General features: G+C 37.9%; 1 protein-coding gene across 26 annotated transcripts in view; it reads right to left on the reverse strand.

The window, feature by feature from the left end:
- The window catches only part of Slmap (sarcolemma associated protein), a 122,814-nt gene that overhangs the window by 34,376 nt on the left and 71,424 nt on the right, over positions 1–17,014 (reverse strand). For 5 of the 26 annotated variants that reach the window (XM_055612287.1, XM_055612273.1, XM_055612300.1 and 2 more), the window contains exons 10-13: positions 15,331–15,499; positions 15,192–15,242; positions 14,713–14,763; positions 9,015–9,077 (exon numbers count right to left, since the gene is read on the reverse strand). In XM_055612287.1, the coding sequence (XP_055468262.1) occupies positions 9,015–9,077; positions 14,713–14,763; positions 15,192–15,242; positions 15,331–15,499 (334 nt within the window). The remainder of the gene's footprint in view (positions 1–9,014; positions 9,078–14,712; positions 14,764–15,191; positions 15,243–15,330; positions 15,500–17,014) is intronic. The other 21 variants (XM_055612295.1, XM_055612282.1, XM_055612296.1 and 18 more) reach the window with 7 other exon arrangements.

Consider the following 17,014-nt stretch of genomic DNA (forward strand, 5'->3'; position numbering starts at 1 on the left):
ATTTTTGTCACTCAAAAAGAAGCCATAAATACATTAAGTATTTATTCCCAGCCTCCCTCTCCAGGCCCTGGCAGGTTCTGATCTGTTTTCTCTCACTTGATTTAGTTACCCTGGATGGTTCCTGTAAGTGGAACAATACAGTGTGTGCCTTGGAATCTGGGTTAGCTTGTGGTCTTTAAAACACAATGTGATGAACATTCAGTGTACCTTCTTGGTTTACAATGTAGACTTTCAATATCTTTCACTGGGGAACTGTCTTATATTGTCTTATTGATAAGTATATTCATATTCTCTGTATGTATGATGTCCCCCTCTTTCTGTGTATGTCCGGGGGTGTTATGTGTCCATTTCACTACATCCCATTCTCTTCCCTTCTCATACCTGAACTTATTATCGACATATAACATCTTCAGGATAATTCAATATTTTAAAAAATTTAAATTAGAAGATTAAAAATTTTACTTAAAAATTCCTACCATTTTTATTTTCTAGAATATTTACTTTTTAAAATCCTTGTGCTGATTTAAAAAACGCTAGTATCATAGTCTTAATTATCAAAAACTTTACTTACACTGCACCTTTTAAAAGACATTATCATCTTTTCCTTGTTTTATTTATATATAACTTTCTGAAAAATAATTACATTTTTTAAAAGCTTTCTTCTGCTTTATACACTTTTTTCCTGTTTCTTCCCCGGTCATGATCTCCTGTTTCTCCTATATTCAAACCTGGGCAAAGTTCTAGAAGCGTACAGGACACAGGGTGGTTCAGAAAACATGTGCATATCAGTGCCTGTATGGACCAGGCTAAAGGAAATAAAGCACAGACTATTCTTTAGGCAAATCCAAATCCTTGCTTAAAGTACCGCATGGACTACTCCCTTCCAGAGTCCCTACTGCTTTTGGTATCTGAGCTGTAGATTTAAATAAAACTTGTCCTTTTTTTTTTTTTTCTGCTCCCTGCAAAATAGAAAACAGAATAGATGCCAAATCTCTGACACCTGTTTTATTTGTGTGTATTCCGAAATATTGTTGACACCTATTGTTGACTTACTGTAGTGTTTTCTCCCATTGTCCTCATGACCTTATATTTAATACATTATTTTTGTTATAAATGGATTCACCCACTGTATTTAATCAAAAGCTTACAAATGCCTTTTAAAAACTACTTCTTTTACTTCTGGAACTGCCCATTCACTCCCTATGTCTTCACGCTCCTTTCTTAGCCTTTCATTGCCTTTTTCTCCATCTGGCTATAATTTAAATAAGTGTATTTGGTCTTCAAGATTTTAATGGCAATAAAATTCATCTTTTCACAGTTTCAATTACCTGTAACTGAACTATTTCTAAACGCTGATGGCAAGTCACAATTTCTCTCGGTTTCCAGAATGCCGTTCCCTAACTACTTTCTAGATATCTTTATCCAGAATTCCGCAGGGACTTAATTTCATCATGGCTAACGCTGAATTTCTATTTTCTTCCTTTCTCTTAAGTGATACTATTGGTGCCCTCCTCTTTGTTCCACTATTCTTTATTCAAGTCTCTGACAGGATATTGCAGCTGCCCATTATCTCTACCTTCATCAATTTACTATAAACTGCTTGTGGGAATGTAAGGATTTCTTCAAATATTACTATGCATTAGGGTAACAATGCTGTGAGACATCAAGGAACTTGGTTTAATCAAAGTGGGGCGGTATCCTAACAAATCTGACAGCAGGTTTCTTATCTGCCTAACTATATCAATATAACTCTTCTGGCCTTTTCTCAACTACGCTGACTGTTTTAAAGATCAAAACCACAGTGGGGTGGTGGTGGCACACACCTTTAATGCCAGCACTGGGGAAGGCAAAGGCAGGCAGACCTCTATGATTTTGAGACCAGCCTGATCTACAGTGCAAGTTCCAAGATATAAAGGGCTACACAGAAAAAACTCTGTCCTGAAAACCCAAAAGAATATATACTAAAAGACTAAAATGTATTGCTCAGAACTCTCTCTTCATTTTGAGAAAGTAAAAAACAAAACAAACAAAGCAAAACACAAAATCTCCAACAACACAAAAACTTTTCTGCAATGCATATAATCCAAAGAGACACAAACAGATCTCTGCTTCTGGCCCTATCTACCTCCTCCTCCCCTTGCCAGAGATCTGAAGGAAGAACTTCCTGTAACATAAACTCATATCTTGAAAGAGCTCTCTGTCTTGCCACAAGTGAAAGAGATAAAATAGAGGGCTTTCTTCTTAAAAATGGAAAAAACCACTTGTCTGTTTGTTACTCTTTAGTGTTACTCTAGAGGGTTAGCGCCCACCCTGCCCCTCTTTTATCTGAGGCAGGGTCTCAGCATGCAGTCCATGTTATGGAGCACCACCAGCAACCCTCCTAGCTCAGCCTCCTCAGCGCTAGGATTATGGGCACCGCATCTGCAGAGTTCCATGTTCAAGCCATGTGGATTTATTTTGAAAAACAGCACACACCCAAGAATACTTTTTTAAAAGAGTTATCTCTCCCGCCTGCGAGAATACTTTTTAAAGGTACAGGTTTTTATAAAGTGAGGTTCTCTGCGACTATTGCCCAGTCAAAGAAATAGAGCCTTCCTGCCAGCCTCCACAGTCTCTCCTGCACAAAGGCAAGAGCAACCTGACTTTATGCTGCTTACTCTTCCATGTTTCTCTGCCTCCTCCTTTTCTTGGGGTATGAGCTTGTGCGCTCACGTGGGGTGTGCGTGCACATGTGTGCATACGCGTCTGAAGGCCACACACTACACTGGGCGCCTCCCTCCGTTGCTCTCACACTATTTCCTGAGAGATGCTTTCTCACAGACCCTACTCTCACCATGTCGCTAGACGAGACAGCCCACCTATCTTCTTGTCTTGCCTCCCCCATTTCTGGGGTTACAGAGCGCACAGCCGAGCCCGGCTGTCTGCACTGCACTGTGACTGGAAATCCCTCTGGGCTTCACGCTGGTATTGCAAGCGCTTTACCAACCCACCGTGTCACTGAGCACGCTCTCACATCTCTGTAGTCACACCGCCCAAACAGATCTGACTAAACGTGACTTTAATGCTTTAAACTTCCCAGAAATCAAATGCTACAGTGTGTCTTCTTACATGCTAGGCTTCTTTCACCCAAGAGATCACACTTATTCCCTTATATTGAACGTCTTTGGGGTGTTTCTACTTCTCAACTATTATAAACACTGCTGCTATTAACATCCTTGAGTTTCAATCTGATATAACTCCTTGGGCAGTTCTATCAGGAGCTTATTTTAGGGAGCAAAACTGACAACATAATAATTTTAATTATATTAGGAACCATCATCTAAGCTTTTAGTTAGGCAGAAAGTAGAGGATAATAAAAGTAGAAGAGCTATTGGATCTGCCACAGCCTACTAGATGAGAACTAAACTTATTTCTTGGCTCACAGGGATAAGTTATGTACCAAATTACCAAGAGGTGCACAACAGAAATAAAAAACAAATGTACTAAAAAGAACTAAAGGAAATTCGGGTGTGCAAAGATTACATTATAAGTGCTGAAGACACATTTTTCTTAATTAATAAGGAAAACTAACCAGAAGAGTAAGGCAGAACTTAAGTACAATGGGGATCCTGGGTAAATCAAAGGATAGAGGAGAATCTGCTCTGCAACCACCAACCTGAAAACATTTCTAAATCTCAAAATTGGGCTTCATCAAGAAATAAGGTCATAGTAATGGACCTGAGCCTAAATTCTGTAAATTGTAAACATAACAGCAATTAAAATTTTGTAAATGGTATGCGTACTGGTAATGAGCGTGAAACTCTAGATTCTGAAAAACATATTACAGTAACATGAAAGGCAAAGCTGGCTCCTCTGGCTTGCCACACCATGCCTGAGACAGAGAAGGACAAAACCAGCTACTCCAAAAAAAAGCTTCTGCTGACATCTTTCCACAGTTTCAGAGATATGAGTGTTTTCTACCTCCCAACTCACGAGCAGTTCTATAGGTGAAGATCAGAGAGCACCAGGTAAACACAGTCTCTTGGGGCAGGTACAACACCTCACTCTGTGGAGCTAAAGGAGGGAGTGGAGCTGAAGGAGGCTAGTGTGCTAGGAATTGTGCTGTCGGTGAGAACTCATCAACATTCCTCTCTTAAAGGGAAATGAGCCAGAGTCACCTCAAGAGTTGCTTTTTAAAAAGCAAATACTAAAAATTAACTTATTAAAATTAATGTGATGATATAATTAAATTGAGAAATTATAATTAGTATTCCACATCAAGCTAGCAACTAATCTTCCTCAGAGACTGGCAACTCACTAGAAAAACCACAACTTTAGAACTTCACAGAAGAGGCTCCATGCTTGCATTTTAATAATCAGACATCTACACCGGTGGCACAGCTCTATCTAATGGGAGCAGTGAAAGTCATAAAGCTAACATACCTCCTTGACAAAGACCCAACAAAGCTGAGCCAAGTGATGCAATTGCAATCCTGTGGTCTCCCACTTGTTGGCCTTGAGCTACAGAAGCTGCATGCTTGTAAGGTGGATTTTACTATTTGTATAACTTGGGGATGTTGAATTGATAGACATTTTCTTATGAATCATTTATGCCTTCTCCCAAGAGTACTGCTTCTAAGCTTCTCCAGGAATGTTCTAACCATAACACCCTTCCGCTTTTAGAGAGATATCCTTTTCTGGCCTACTTGAGAGTCTTCCTTATGCCCTGCAGATTGTGACTCAAATAAAAGATGCCAGAGACCTCCTTATGAGGCTCCGACCCCAAGATACTCTTGGAATATCTGTCCTGCACTTACTCAGGAACAAGATAACCAGAACAAACTAAACTTTAAAAGGTAAACAAGATTCGGTGGGCTAGAGAAGTTGGCAGCAGATCAAATTAAAAGGCTCTTCCTACTACTGATGGATAAAGAATGATGTAGAAAATAATAAAAGAATAAAGTATTAAGTCCTCCCTTTTCTTAGAGAAAGCTAACTCATATAGGGCCACTATGGTGTTGTATGACCAAGGAACAAAAGAATATCATGATTAGACATATAAATAAATTCTACAAATACATAAAATATAAACACCGTATTGTGGCAGAAACTGAATACTAGCTGCAGCAGCTTTGGCCTGAAGACTTTTCCTAGGCCTAATGACAATTAGCACCTGACTATTAAAAGTTGATAATACACTGCTTGGGACATGACAATCTGCTCAGGCCAGCTTGGAGATTTTCTTTCTGTCTAGTGCCCTTGAAACCGCAAGACCTACCAGCCTAGAACAAACTGTCCTGCTTTGGCAAAATATGCCCTTGAAAGTAAAAGATTGTTAAAAGTTAGGTTGTGGGTTTAATGAGGGAAAATGATTGTAAAAGATAATTATGGTTTATCAGTGATGACTAAACATATGACCAAGAGGAAGCTGAAACACACGTGCCGGGACAAAAAAGATATGATCTGTGTTTTGGAACAACTCGCACCTATCCCTGCCTCCTGAGGATGTATAAATGAATAAGCACTCTGACTGCCACAGTCAGGACGTAAAACTTACCGCATCCCCATCTCTGTGCTGACACACTCCTCCCTGGAAGACTCCTTATCTCCTCTCCCAAACCTGACCATAGGGGCTGATCCCACACACACTAGTATTCATTTCTGGTGAAGTAAATCAATTGAAGCAATTCTCGTTTTAGAAAATATTCTAGAAGCTGTTTTAAAACAACAGGAAGCAGGAACAAGCAACAGAGAGAAAGATTCAGAACTCAAACACAGGAGGACAACATGGTGAAAATAGACCAATTTCAAGAACAGAAGGATTGTTTCTACAAAGATAGCACCAGAACAAATGTATGTTTGTCCTCTTCTTGCCTTTCAAGTGTTAGAAAAGCTGCCAGCAACCTTCAATGTATCCTACACCAGACAAACTAACAACAAAGAGATCAAGTACTAGAAACATCTAACTCTGAAAAACAAGCCGAGTTTTCCTATGATGGGGATATAAGCTACTTTGAATTCAGAACCATAATTATTTGGTGTTTTTTTTTTTTTTTTATCATAATTATACTGACCAGGTTTAAAGGAATAAAAAAAAAAAAAATTAAACCAAAGTTTAAAAGAAAAAAATCTGTTTCTAGTAGAGTATGTACCCAAATAAATCTGAGATTGTTCTGGGGCTGACCTCATAGAGTGATACAATAAACAGTGAGTTACCCAGCAACACTGATTCAGTGGATCCCACTAAATAAGGCTTCGGTTTCAATGAACTTCAAAATGAGGATAGGGAAAGGGAAAAAAAATTATTTTGCAAACATTAAGAGAGAAAAACACCTGGAGATAATGAAAACAATAAACAGGGATTAAGAATATAAAGGCATGAATTTCACTTCAGGATACTTGGAAACGCAATCAAGAGGGAGACGACTCTAAGAAAGCAGGCAACTTCTCTCTACAAAGCAGACCGGAGAGAAAAATTTCTCTGGCATCCAGCAGCAAAATCTCTCCCCTTATGAGGACATACAGCAGCCAGAGATACCAAAGAGGCAGACAGCTCTCCAGAGAACAGTCTCTCTCTGTGCTCCAGAAAAGGTCTTAGGTCTCAGTCTCTACTTAAGAGTTTCACCTTTCACACTTCATCTTTTCACTCAGCATTCAGGAAAGTTAACTGAGGGACAGAGTTCATGGACCAAACAAAACAGATGCACAGCTTGTTACTTCAGACAGCATCTTTAGCAAAACACAAGAGTTTCAATGTATTTAAGCTTAATAATGTATAAACTTAACAGTTTATAGACTAAGCCTCAAAGTACTCAAGAAATTAAACTTTACAGAGACAATGAAGGAACCTAGTCCTTCCTAAACCCTGAATTTCTGAAGGCAATTTTTTGCTAACAGGTTTTTAACAAGTTTTAATGAAGTTACCTGCTAATTCTAGACTTTATGTAATTTTATACATAACGTATACAGATCTAGAACTCTAAATTGCAAAAGGTTACACTTAAACCTGTTTAAAGACCACCTTCTTTCCCTAGGATTAAGAGCATTTATCTAAAAGAACTTTTGAAAAAATACAGTCTGAGTTTCCATACAAAAACACTGAAATATGTTCCGTGTTATTTACTTCTATAAAATCAAGCTATTCTCTTATTGATTCGTGAGGGTAAATTAGAATATCTCACAGTATACTAAATATAGATGAAGAATCCAATGGAAGCAAACCACGAGCTTTTTAGTTTTAGAGCACAGTGATTTTATCCTAGATAAAGCCCAGTAAATAATAAAGACATTTGTTTTTTAAAAGACTGGAAACAAGAATTTGAAGTACTACTGCACACTGAATACATACGCAATCAAGACCAACCAATTTAAGATGTCACTTATATAAAAACACCAAAATGACTGTGTATGGCTGTCAATACGTAATCCCAAGCTACTCTAAAACTCTTTTCATAAGTTTACCTGAGCAAGGTTTGCTGAGTTTCCTTGTTTGTGATAATACTCATTAAACTTAACAATGTCTACAATGGCAGTTTGCCATAAGATGACCTTTCTAACAACAGAGGTAACCATTGTTCCAGCAATCCTAAATTTCAGATTTGGAAAAATTTGGAAAAAAAAATTGGAAAAATAACATCAGAATGGCTAAGAGCAAAAACTCAAGTGACAACACATGCTGGAGAGGATGTAGAGAAAAGGGAACACTCCTCCATTGCTGCTGGGAATGTAAACTTGTACAACCACTTTGGAAATCAATCTAGCGCTTTCTTAGACAATTAGGAATACTGCTTCCTCAAGATCCAGCTACACCACTCCTAGGCATATATCCAAAAGATGTGCAAGTATACAACAAGGACATTTGTTCAACAATGTTCATAGCAGCTTTATGCATAATAGCCAGAATCTGGAAACAACCCAGATGTCCCTCAGCTGGGGAATGGACACAGAAATTGTGGTACATTTACACAATGGAGTACTACTCAGCCTTTAAAAACAAGGAAATCATGAAATTTGCAGGCAAATGGTGGGAACTAGAAAAGATCATCCCAAGTGAGGTGACCCAGAAGAAGAAAGATACACATGGTATATACTCACTTATAAGTGAATATCATAGATATAATATAGGATAAACATACTAAAATTTGTACACCTAAAGAAGCTAAGCAAAAAGGAGGACTCTGGGTAAGATGATAAATCATCATTCAAAGGCAAATGGGATGGACATTGGAAGAAGGAGAAAACAGGGAAGCGGACAGGAACCTACCACAGAGGGATTCTAAAAGACTCCACCTTGTGGAATATCAAAGTAGAGGCTAAGACTCACAGCCAAACAGCGGGCAGAATGAACAGAATTTTATGAAAGATGGAAGGGCTAGAAAGACCTGATGGGGACAGGAGTTCCCAAAGGAGACCAACAGAGCAAAAAAAAAAAAAAAAACAACTGGGCTCTGGGGGCCCTGTAGAGACCGACACTCCAACCAAGGATGATGATGCATGGAGATGACCTAAGACTCCCGCTCAGATGTATCCCATAGACTCAGTCTCTAAGTGGGTTCCCTAGAAAGGGGAGCAGGGGCTGTCTCTAGCATGAACTCAGTGAAAGGCTCTCTGATCACCTCCCCTTGGGGGTGCAGCCTTACCAGGCTACAGAGGAAGACAATGCAGCCAGTCATGATGAGACCTGATAAGCTAGAGTCAGATAGAAGGGGAGGAGGACCTCCCCTATCAGTGAACTAGGGGAGGGGCATAGGTCTCCACCCTACTAAGGGTGGGAGGGTGGGACTGGGAAGAGATGAGGGAGGGGGCCACAGCCAGGATACAAAGTGAATACATTATAATAAATAATAATAATTAAAATTTAAAAAGTTAAAAAATATTTTTCTCAAGAGAAAAACAAGCAGGGTGTGCTGACAGCTGAAGACGGTTCCTTGCACACTTCTACTACAAAAACACACCAACACACGTTATTTCCTAAAACTTCTTAATTCTAGCCCCTGACTTCATACAAATCAATGTGAGAAATACTCTGTACTCACTCTGGCATTCTAGGAACTGATGAATAGAAGTGCAGTCCCCGCCACTCTTTGAAAGCAAGTGCTCTAATGAAGAAAGAAACACCTTTAAGGATATAATTTGTTGCTGTCTTGAAATAAACAACAGCCAAGGTAAAAAATATATATATTTTTGAAATATTTTAACATAGGTAATTAAGAAGAACTAATAAAGTTGAGTATATTTTAACACATTTTGAGGTATTGAAAATTGTAATTTATAAAATCACTAGTTTACTCTGAATGGCAAGTTTTTAAAGGTGCAGTTTTTATCCAAAGAACTCAAAAACCTTTAAGAAATATGTTGCTTTAAAAAGCTTTTTCCATTTTTCATATGTACCTTTATCCATAACAGATCTACAAATACTCCCAGGTGATTTTTGTGTTTTTATTACTGAATTAATTTCGAGGATGTGTTCTAACAGTCTCTCTTCCAAGATGTTGACCTTAATTAAGATATACAGTCAGCCAGGCAGAGCAACATAGGCCTGACGTGCCCGCAGTCAGAGCATGAGGCGGGGCTGCCACGAGCGAGGCCGCATGGGCTGCACAGGGAGCGTCCTGAGAACTGACACCAGGAAGCCAGCCTGCTTGAAACACAGCGAGCGGGCTAGCAGACAGTGACTTCTGTAAGTTGGTGACACAGCATTGGTGTGCATCCATCAGCCACCTCACAAAGAGTTAGCCACTTGAAGTACCGCAATCTACATCATGTGCCGTTACAGCATTTACACTGCTCGTCTCCACCCAAATTAGCATGGCCTATGCAGTTGAGAACAAGGCTTCATAAACACTTTGCTACTTAAGAAATATTCCAGTTTTGTAAAAAGATTTTAAAAAAGAATTTAAAAAGAGAAAATTAAACTTTTAGCCCTTTTCTTACAATAGCCTTTACTTAATTCAAAGATCAAGGGCTAACTGATCCTAGAAGTTTTAGTATGAAAGGCCATGCCCAGCCTGGCAACTGCTTGGAAGGTCTGAAGGTGCTCACACCAGGAAGGAGTGCATGTGGTTCAGCACCACCTCACTGTGAACCCACTCTGGTCCACCTCAACCCACCCATTCTCTGCTGTGTTACATTGGTAGAACAGTCATATTTACACAGTATCCGAAGGGCCCATGCTATAGCTATAAGAAAAAACAGGGAGAATGATGAACACAACTTTTGTTTAGGAAAGATCAATGAGAAGTTCAATACAGCCTCAACTGGAAAAAAAAATTAAAAGTTAACTGCAACAGAAATCAGGAATTAAAGAAGTAATTTAAACAAATAGAATCTGACAACTGGAGCTAACCCTAGCAAAACAGAAACCCTCAGTAGATTAGAAAATATCAAGGTAAAAAGTCGTTTTACATAAACTCTTAACACTTTCAAAACTCAAACTATGCGATATCATGTAATGTATGAAAATTTGTTTGGACAGGTAAAGAAAATGTATATATATGTGACAGAATTTTATGCAGTCATATAGAATGGTATATGATCGGCAGATCATCTGCAAGAAAATGGATGGAACTGATGATCAGCAAGCCAGACTCAGAAAAGACAAACATTATGTGTTTCTTTCACATGTAAAAATCTAGATTTAAATTTATAAAAATCATATGTGATATGAAAGTAGGAAGGGACTATGTAGGGGGACAAAGTGACCTAAAATGAGTGAGAACAAGAAAGGATAATGGGAGGAAAAAAGATAAATATGTCTCTCTTACATGTAAGCTAGCTTAAATCCACGTATTCATTTGATATAAGAGCAAAAGGAACCACTGGGAAAACAAGGAGAATCAGCAGAGAGAAAGATGATAAGGAAGACTATAAAAAAAATATATGTACAAATGTACAAGAATATGAACAAAACTGTCATTAGCCTTTATGCATGTCTATCAAAAAATTTAAAAACTCATTTCGAACCAAATGTGAACATAACTAAAGGACTTTAAGGCAGACACGAAACCAAAGTTCAGACCGATATTAATTCTAGTGATTCTTATTAAAAACAGGGATCCTGCCGGGTGCAGTGGCGCACGCCTGTAATCCCAGCAGAGGCAGGCAGGTCTTGTGAGTTCAAGGCCAGCCTGGTCTACAGAGTGAGTCCAGGACAGAAAAGGCTACACAGAGAAACTGTCTTGAAAAACTAACCTAAAAACAAACAAACAGCAACAAAAACCAACAACAACAAACAGGGAATCTCACTGTGACGGTCTGAATGAGAATGGCCTCCACCGACTCATATATTTGAATGGTCGGTCCTCAGTTGGTAGAACTGTTTGGAAACTGTTTGGAAAGATTAGGAAGTACGGCCTAATTGGAAGAGGTGTGAACTGGAGTTTGGTTTTCAGGTCTCAGAGGCCCAAGCCAGCCCTGTCTCTCTCTTGGCCTGCAGATGCGAGTTCTCTGCTACTTGTCCAGCACCATGCCTCCACACCTGTGCCATGCTTCCTGCAGGGATGTTGTGGACTCTCCCACTGAACTGCAAGCTCCCAAGTAAACGCTTTCTTCTCTAAGTTGCCTTGGTCACAGGGTCTCTTCATAGCACCGGAACATTATGTAAGCACAGCACCCACTGTTACTCACTACACTAACGATCATCCTTTATCTAGTTTAGAACTGCATGCAGAAACCCACAGAAGTCAGAAAAGGGTGTTGGATCCCCTGGAGCTGCACTTACAAGTGATTGTGAGCTGCCACGTGGGTTCTAGGAACCAAACATGGTCCTCTGGCAGAGCGTTAAGTGCTGTGAGCCACTGAGCCATCTCTTAAGTGCCCTATGTACTCTGTTTTTAATATCTGAACCCAATCCTAAAAATATTTAGTAGACTAGCTTAGATAAAGTCTTCTATTAAAGTAAAAAAGTACACACACATGTATCGTGTCTACAAAAGCACCTTTTACACACGAGACAACATCCTCATAGTCTATACAAAGCATTTGAAGCACAACACTTAATAGTTTACTCCTTGAATTGAGACTTAGGAATTAAGCTGGCACAACTACAGGATATATTATTAACACCAGTAACCAGAAAGAATCAGACAAATTGGAAGGAAAACAAGTCTCTATGATATTGGTTAAAGAAATGGAAAAAAAGACAAACATGGAAACATGAGGAACTCTATTTAGAACGCCTAATTTATCAAATGAATCTCCTATGCATTACAGTTTTCTTCATCCCTATTTGGACATATGCCGCTGTGGCTTTTAATTGCATATGCTACTAAGTCACTCAAACAGCGCTTATTCAAACAGCTATGTGGCAAGCACAAAATAAATACATGATGGTTTCAAACACCTACTAGGCAAAATTAATATGAAATGGTCATTAATAACCTTTAAATATTGGTTACATATTTAAATCACATTTTTATATTGTTGGTTAATTAAAATTTATTATTAAAATGTGTTTTATTTGTTTCTTTTTAAACTTTTACTTCAGGTACCAGAAAAAAAAATTTAAATTTTATATATGGCTCTGATATTGTTTCTAGACAGCACTATTCTACACTCTTATATTTAAATAATGCTTATTTAAAAAGAAACAAAAACTTGTGTTATCAAATCTGTGCTTTTAGAAAAGTTAAGTCATTTCAAAGAGAGCTCATTGGAAGAAGTATGAACTTAACATCTCTAGACACCACTGACATTTTCTCTTGTACCTACACTTGGTGTTTTCTTTACTACTTAAAGTGTGCTGTTAACCTAAAAATTCATAAAAATTATTGCTATGAACTTTGGTAGTATTTAAAAAGGTAAACGATCTTACTACTAAGTCCACTCTGCAATAAAATGTGGCATAATAATATGTTTGGGTAAATGTAAAAACTTAGGGTCAAAATGCTCTACTAGTCATTCTCATGCAACTTAATTTATTTCCAACAACGACCCAAACATTTTAACACTGGAATACTAATTATAACAAGGAGTTCCCCATAACAATATAAACAAATTTATTTAATATTAATTAAGGAGTCTGTAACTATTCTCTAATAGAAAAGCAGTCTACTAATCTAAAATCTCAGGCAAAAATTTTATACAGTAATCTGACAGCTCTAGTATAAAGTTAGCTTTGAATGTATGTAAATATTCTTAACTGAAAACAATAAGTTTCAGCTTATATTAATATAACACATGATACATAATTAAAAATATATAAGCAGAAATGAAAAAGCAAGCAAAATAATAGTGGAAAAATAAAATCATTTAAGAAAAATGAGTACTTAAAAGACAAAGATTAATTAATTTAGCAAAAATTTGCTAATACTTTTAATAAAAAGTATCTAAAAGTTTTGGTAAAATGAATATAAACTACACCTTTAAAAATTTTTAAATTGCAACTCAAAAACTTGAATATGAAAAACTTAAAGCATTTTACAAAACACACAAAGGAGTCAAAAAGCAATGAACAATTTTTTTCCTCAAGGATCTTAAATGCATAATATACACAACATTAGACCTTGACCACACGGCTCATATTGACATGATTATCTGGGCCTGCTTTGGCAGTTTCTAGAAGAACTTTCTTTTTTTTTTTTTTTTTTTCCTTTTTATAATGCTGGAATTGACTCCAAGGCATAAAGCAGGATAAGTCATGAAGCTACATCTCCAGCTCATCCAGTTACAAATCAAAAGAAGCTGCTTCTTAATTCTGACCTCTTGCCATGCATGATAAAGATATACCCTGATATGTGGAAAACAGTTTCATTAGAGGTTCTCGTTCTGACCTTGATATCTCCTACTAACTTCTGTATATTAAAACCGGATGACAAGCACAGCATTATGCACTCTCCTACTCCAAACATCCAGTGTAAAATTAAGCACACAGTTGGAGTTGGTACTCAGTGAGTCTTAGAGAAAAGGGGCAAGTGGCCAAAGTGAACAGGAATCTTAAGACTACAAAAGCCTGTGATTTAAAAGTATCCCATGTGCTGGGCGGGGTGGCTCATGTCTTTGATCCATCCCAGTGCTTGGAGGACAGAAGCAAGCCAGCATTATTCAAATAGATAGATCCAAGCAAAGTGACATAGTGAGACTCTGCATCATCAAGGAGAATGAGACAAAAAGGCAGAGACAGAGAGAGAGAGAGAGAGAGAGAGAAACAAACAAAGAAACAAAGAAGACAGGCAAAGAACAACAGGAAACCTAATACACTGGCCATAAACCATAAACTTTGATCAACAGAGGACTCCTGCTACTCAGAAAAAAAGGGTCAAGAAACTAAAAGCTAACAAAATATTTTTCTGATTAGAGTAATGCTTAATCTCATTCTGTGATCAACAAAACAGATGGATTAAAAAACGTTTCCACATGTCTAAGGATCCAATGGGACATTTAATAAGCTCATATATGGCATATGCAGACCTGGAATCTGAGCATAATAGAACAAAACAGTAGTACAAGCTCCTAGGAAGGTAAGAGCCATATAAAACAAGCCCCGGCTAACAATGCACAGTACTTCCTTACCTGAGCCATTGTGATTTCCACATAGCAAGGGATATCTAACAATAGATCGTATTTGTGTCTTAGACTATAAAGAGAAGCTGTATTTTAAACAACAAAATTCAACGGTATGTGAACACTTGTATATGTGTTTTCTTCTAAGCACTAAAAATCATCAGGCATTTAGCTCTCTGTCCTACTTAAATGAGCAAAGGATATCATGAAAAAAATGTAAGTTTTTTACGCTACCTTTTTCTGTGCTCCCATTTATTTTAGGTAAGAAGTCATCAACTTGTATCCCTAGGATTAAGACAGGATATCATTGCCTGATCAAAGAAAGTATTCACTTTAAAAATGGCTTCACGTGTAATCCCTGTATACATATTCCTACTCACACTGACGTGGTAGAGAACACTGTATTTGTAAGATGAGTTCACGTCGCCGTACTCTTATTAATTCACACTTAGGGGCCTTCCAAAGGACTTCAGAATAAAGGGTCCTGCCACTGTACATAGACTCACAACTGTCTCAGAGGCAGAAATCTCACCATCTCAAAGACTAAACAATGGCGCCCACTGGTGGCGATCATGAGAACTTTAAAAGGAGACTTCTAAAAGTGTAACCTTTGATACTTGATATGTGAAATATCAAATGAAAGTAAACATTGTGAAATGTGAATAAGGTCAAAAGCTTAATGAAAACACATCTTTAAATAAGGTGACACCTACCTAAGCTGCTGCATTCTTTAAGAGTTTTCTCCTGCAGATGTTCTAACCGTACTGTAAAAAATAGTCCAAGAAAAAGATATTTCACAGACAAAGGAAACAAAAGCCAAATAAAACCCAATTTCTGTATCAGCCAGCTTACCTTGTAAAGCTGTCAGCCTTTCATTGGTGAAATCATTGTCAGCTTGCAAAGCTTCTATTTTTGCCTGAAGCTCCTGTTCTTTTTCTTCCATTTCATCTATTTTGTTCTGTAATTCTTTCTTCTCAGCTTGTCCCTTCTGTTGGATTTCCTCTTGTTTTCCCTCTGCTACCTAATGAATAGGAATCTTTAGTCATTTCATAAAGCCTCACCTTTAAGTAGCCTAAGGCTGCTTCAATTACTTATACTTCTAAAGAATATATTCAGAATTATAAAACATTTGTAAAGCTGATTTTCTAAAGAAAACAAGGACAGAAACTTAATGTGGAAAGTGATCTGCACTGAGGTCACTACTACATGGCATTGAGAAGGGAAAAACTCAGAAGCAAACACGTAGGCACAAGAGATAAACACGGAGATAGTCAAAATTAAATCCGCCATATAACTTACATGGGAAATAGATTTCCAAATTTACTATTATTAGAAATTGTTTGTAAGTTCTAAAATGTAACATTAATTTAAAATTATCAACTATTTATTTCTGGCCAAAAAGATGATACAAACCCTTTTCAAAAACATTTCTCTTGACAGAAGCTTTCTGAGAACTACCGTGCGTCTTCTCTGCCTTCTCTGATAAATACCTATCTTGTAGGCACTCCCCTGAGACCAAGATCATTTTCCTTTATTTTAATTAACTTTTAAGTTAATACCACAAAGTACTGTTTTACTACAGCATTCTTCATACACACGTGTCTGTACATTGTTTTAATTTACCCTTATTTGCACTGCCCACCCCAATGACTACGGCCCCTATGGCTGTTTCCCTTCCTCTTCCCAAACAGCCCCTTCTGCTTTCACGTCATATGCATTCTGTTACCCTCTCTTCTCTGTTCTCTACAATCTTCCTTCCTTCTCGTAACCCACTTGTTGTTTCATGACTCACTAACAGATATGAATAACAAACAGTAAGATGGGTTTTCAACAGTTCAGTCACAAAATTGTAAAGGACCAACTAGACATATCCTCTAGTCTGATGCTCTTATTCCAAATGTTTCAGAGGGCATCGCAGCTGAAGCACAATCAACACCTGAAAGCTGAGGACAACCACGGCTGAAGCAGGTTATCCCATGCTCCCTGTGAGTTTGTTGCAGCACTGAACAGCTGGTCTCTAACTGTGAGATGACCTAAAAACCAGCAGGTTTTCTCTTGCTTTCTTTTTCATTTTTGTTTTTGGTTGCAGGGTTTCTCTGTGTAGCCTTCACTGTTCTGGAACTCACTCCACAGACGAGGCTGGCCTCGAACTCAGAGATCCACCTGCCTCTGGCTCCTGAGAGCTGGGATTAAAGATTCGAGCTACTACCGCCCAGCTCAAAATGAGCAGGTTTTAAAAGCATCACATTATATTAGATTTTGCTAGTTCTTTTTTAAAACATTATTATTATTATTTTACTGTGTGTGAATATGTATATATGATGCGCAGACAGGTGCATGTGGAGATGAGAGCATAGCTCTATTTGTCATTTCCTTCCATTTTTACATGGGCTCCTGGGAGTGAACTCAGGTTATCAGGCTTGCAATACACTTCAAGATATCTCACTTTGACCACTGATCTCTCTTATAATTTATCTATTACTATTAAGTGTGTGTGTGTGTGTGTGTGTGTGTGTGTGTGTGTGTGTGTGTGTGT

This window comes from Psammomys obesus, unplaced genomic scaffold (assembly GCF_907164565.1).
Source record: "Psammomys obesus unplaced genomic scaffold, mPsaObe1.curated_primary_1811, whole genome shotgun sequence".
Taxonomy (NCBI): domain Eukaryota; kingdom Metazoa; phylum Chordata; class Mammalia; order Rodentia; family Muridae; genus Psammomys; species Psammomys obesus.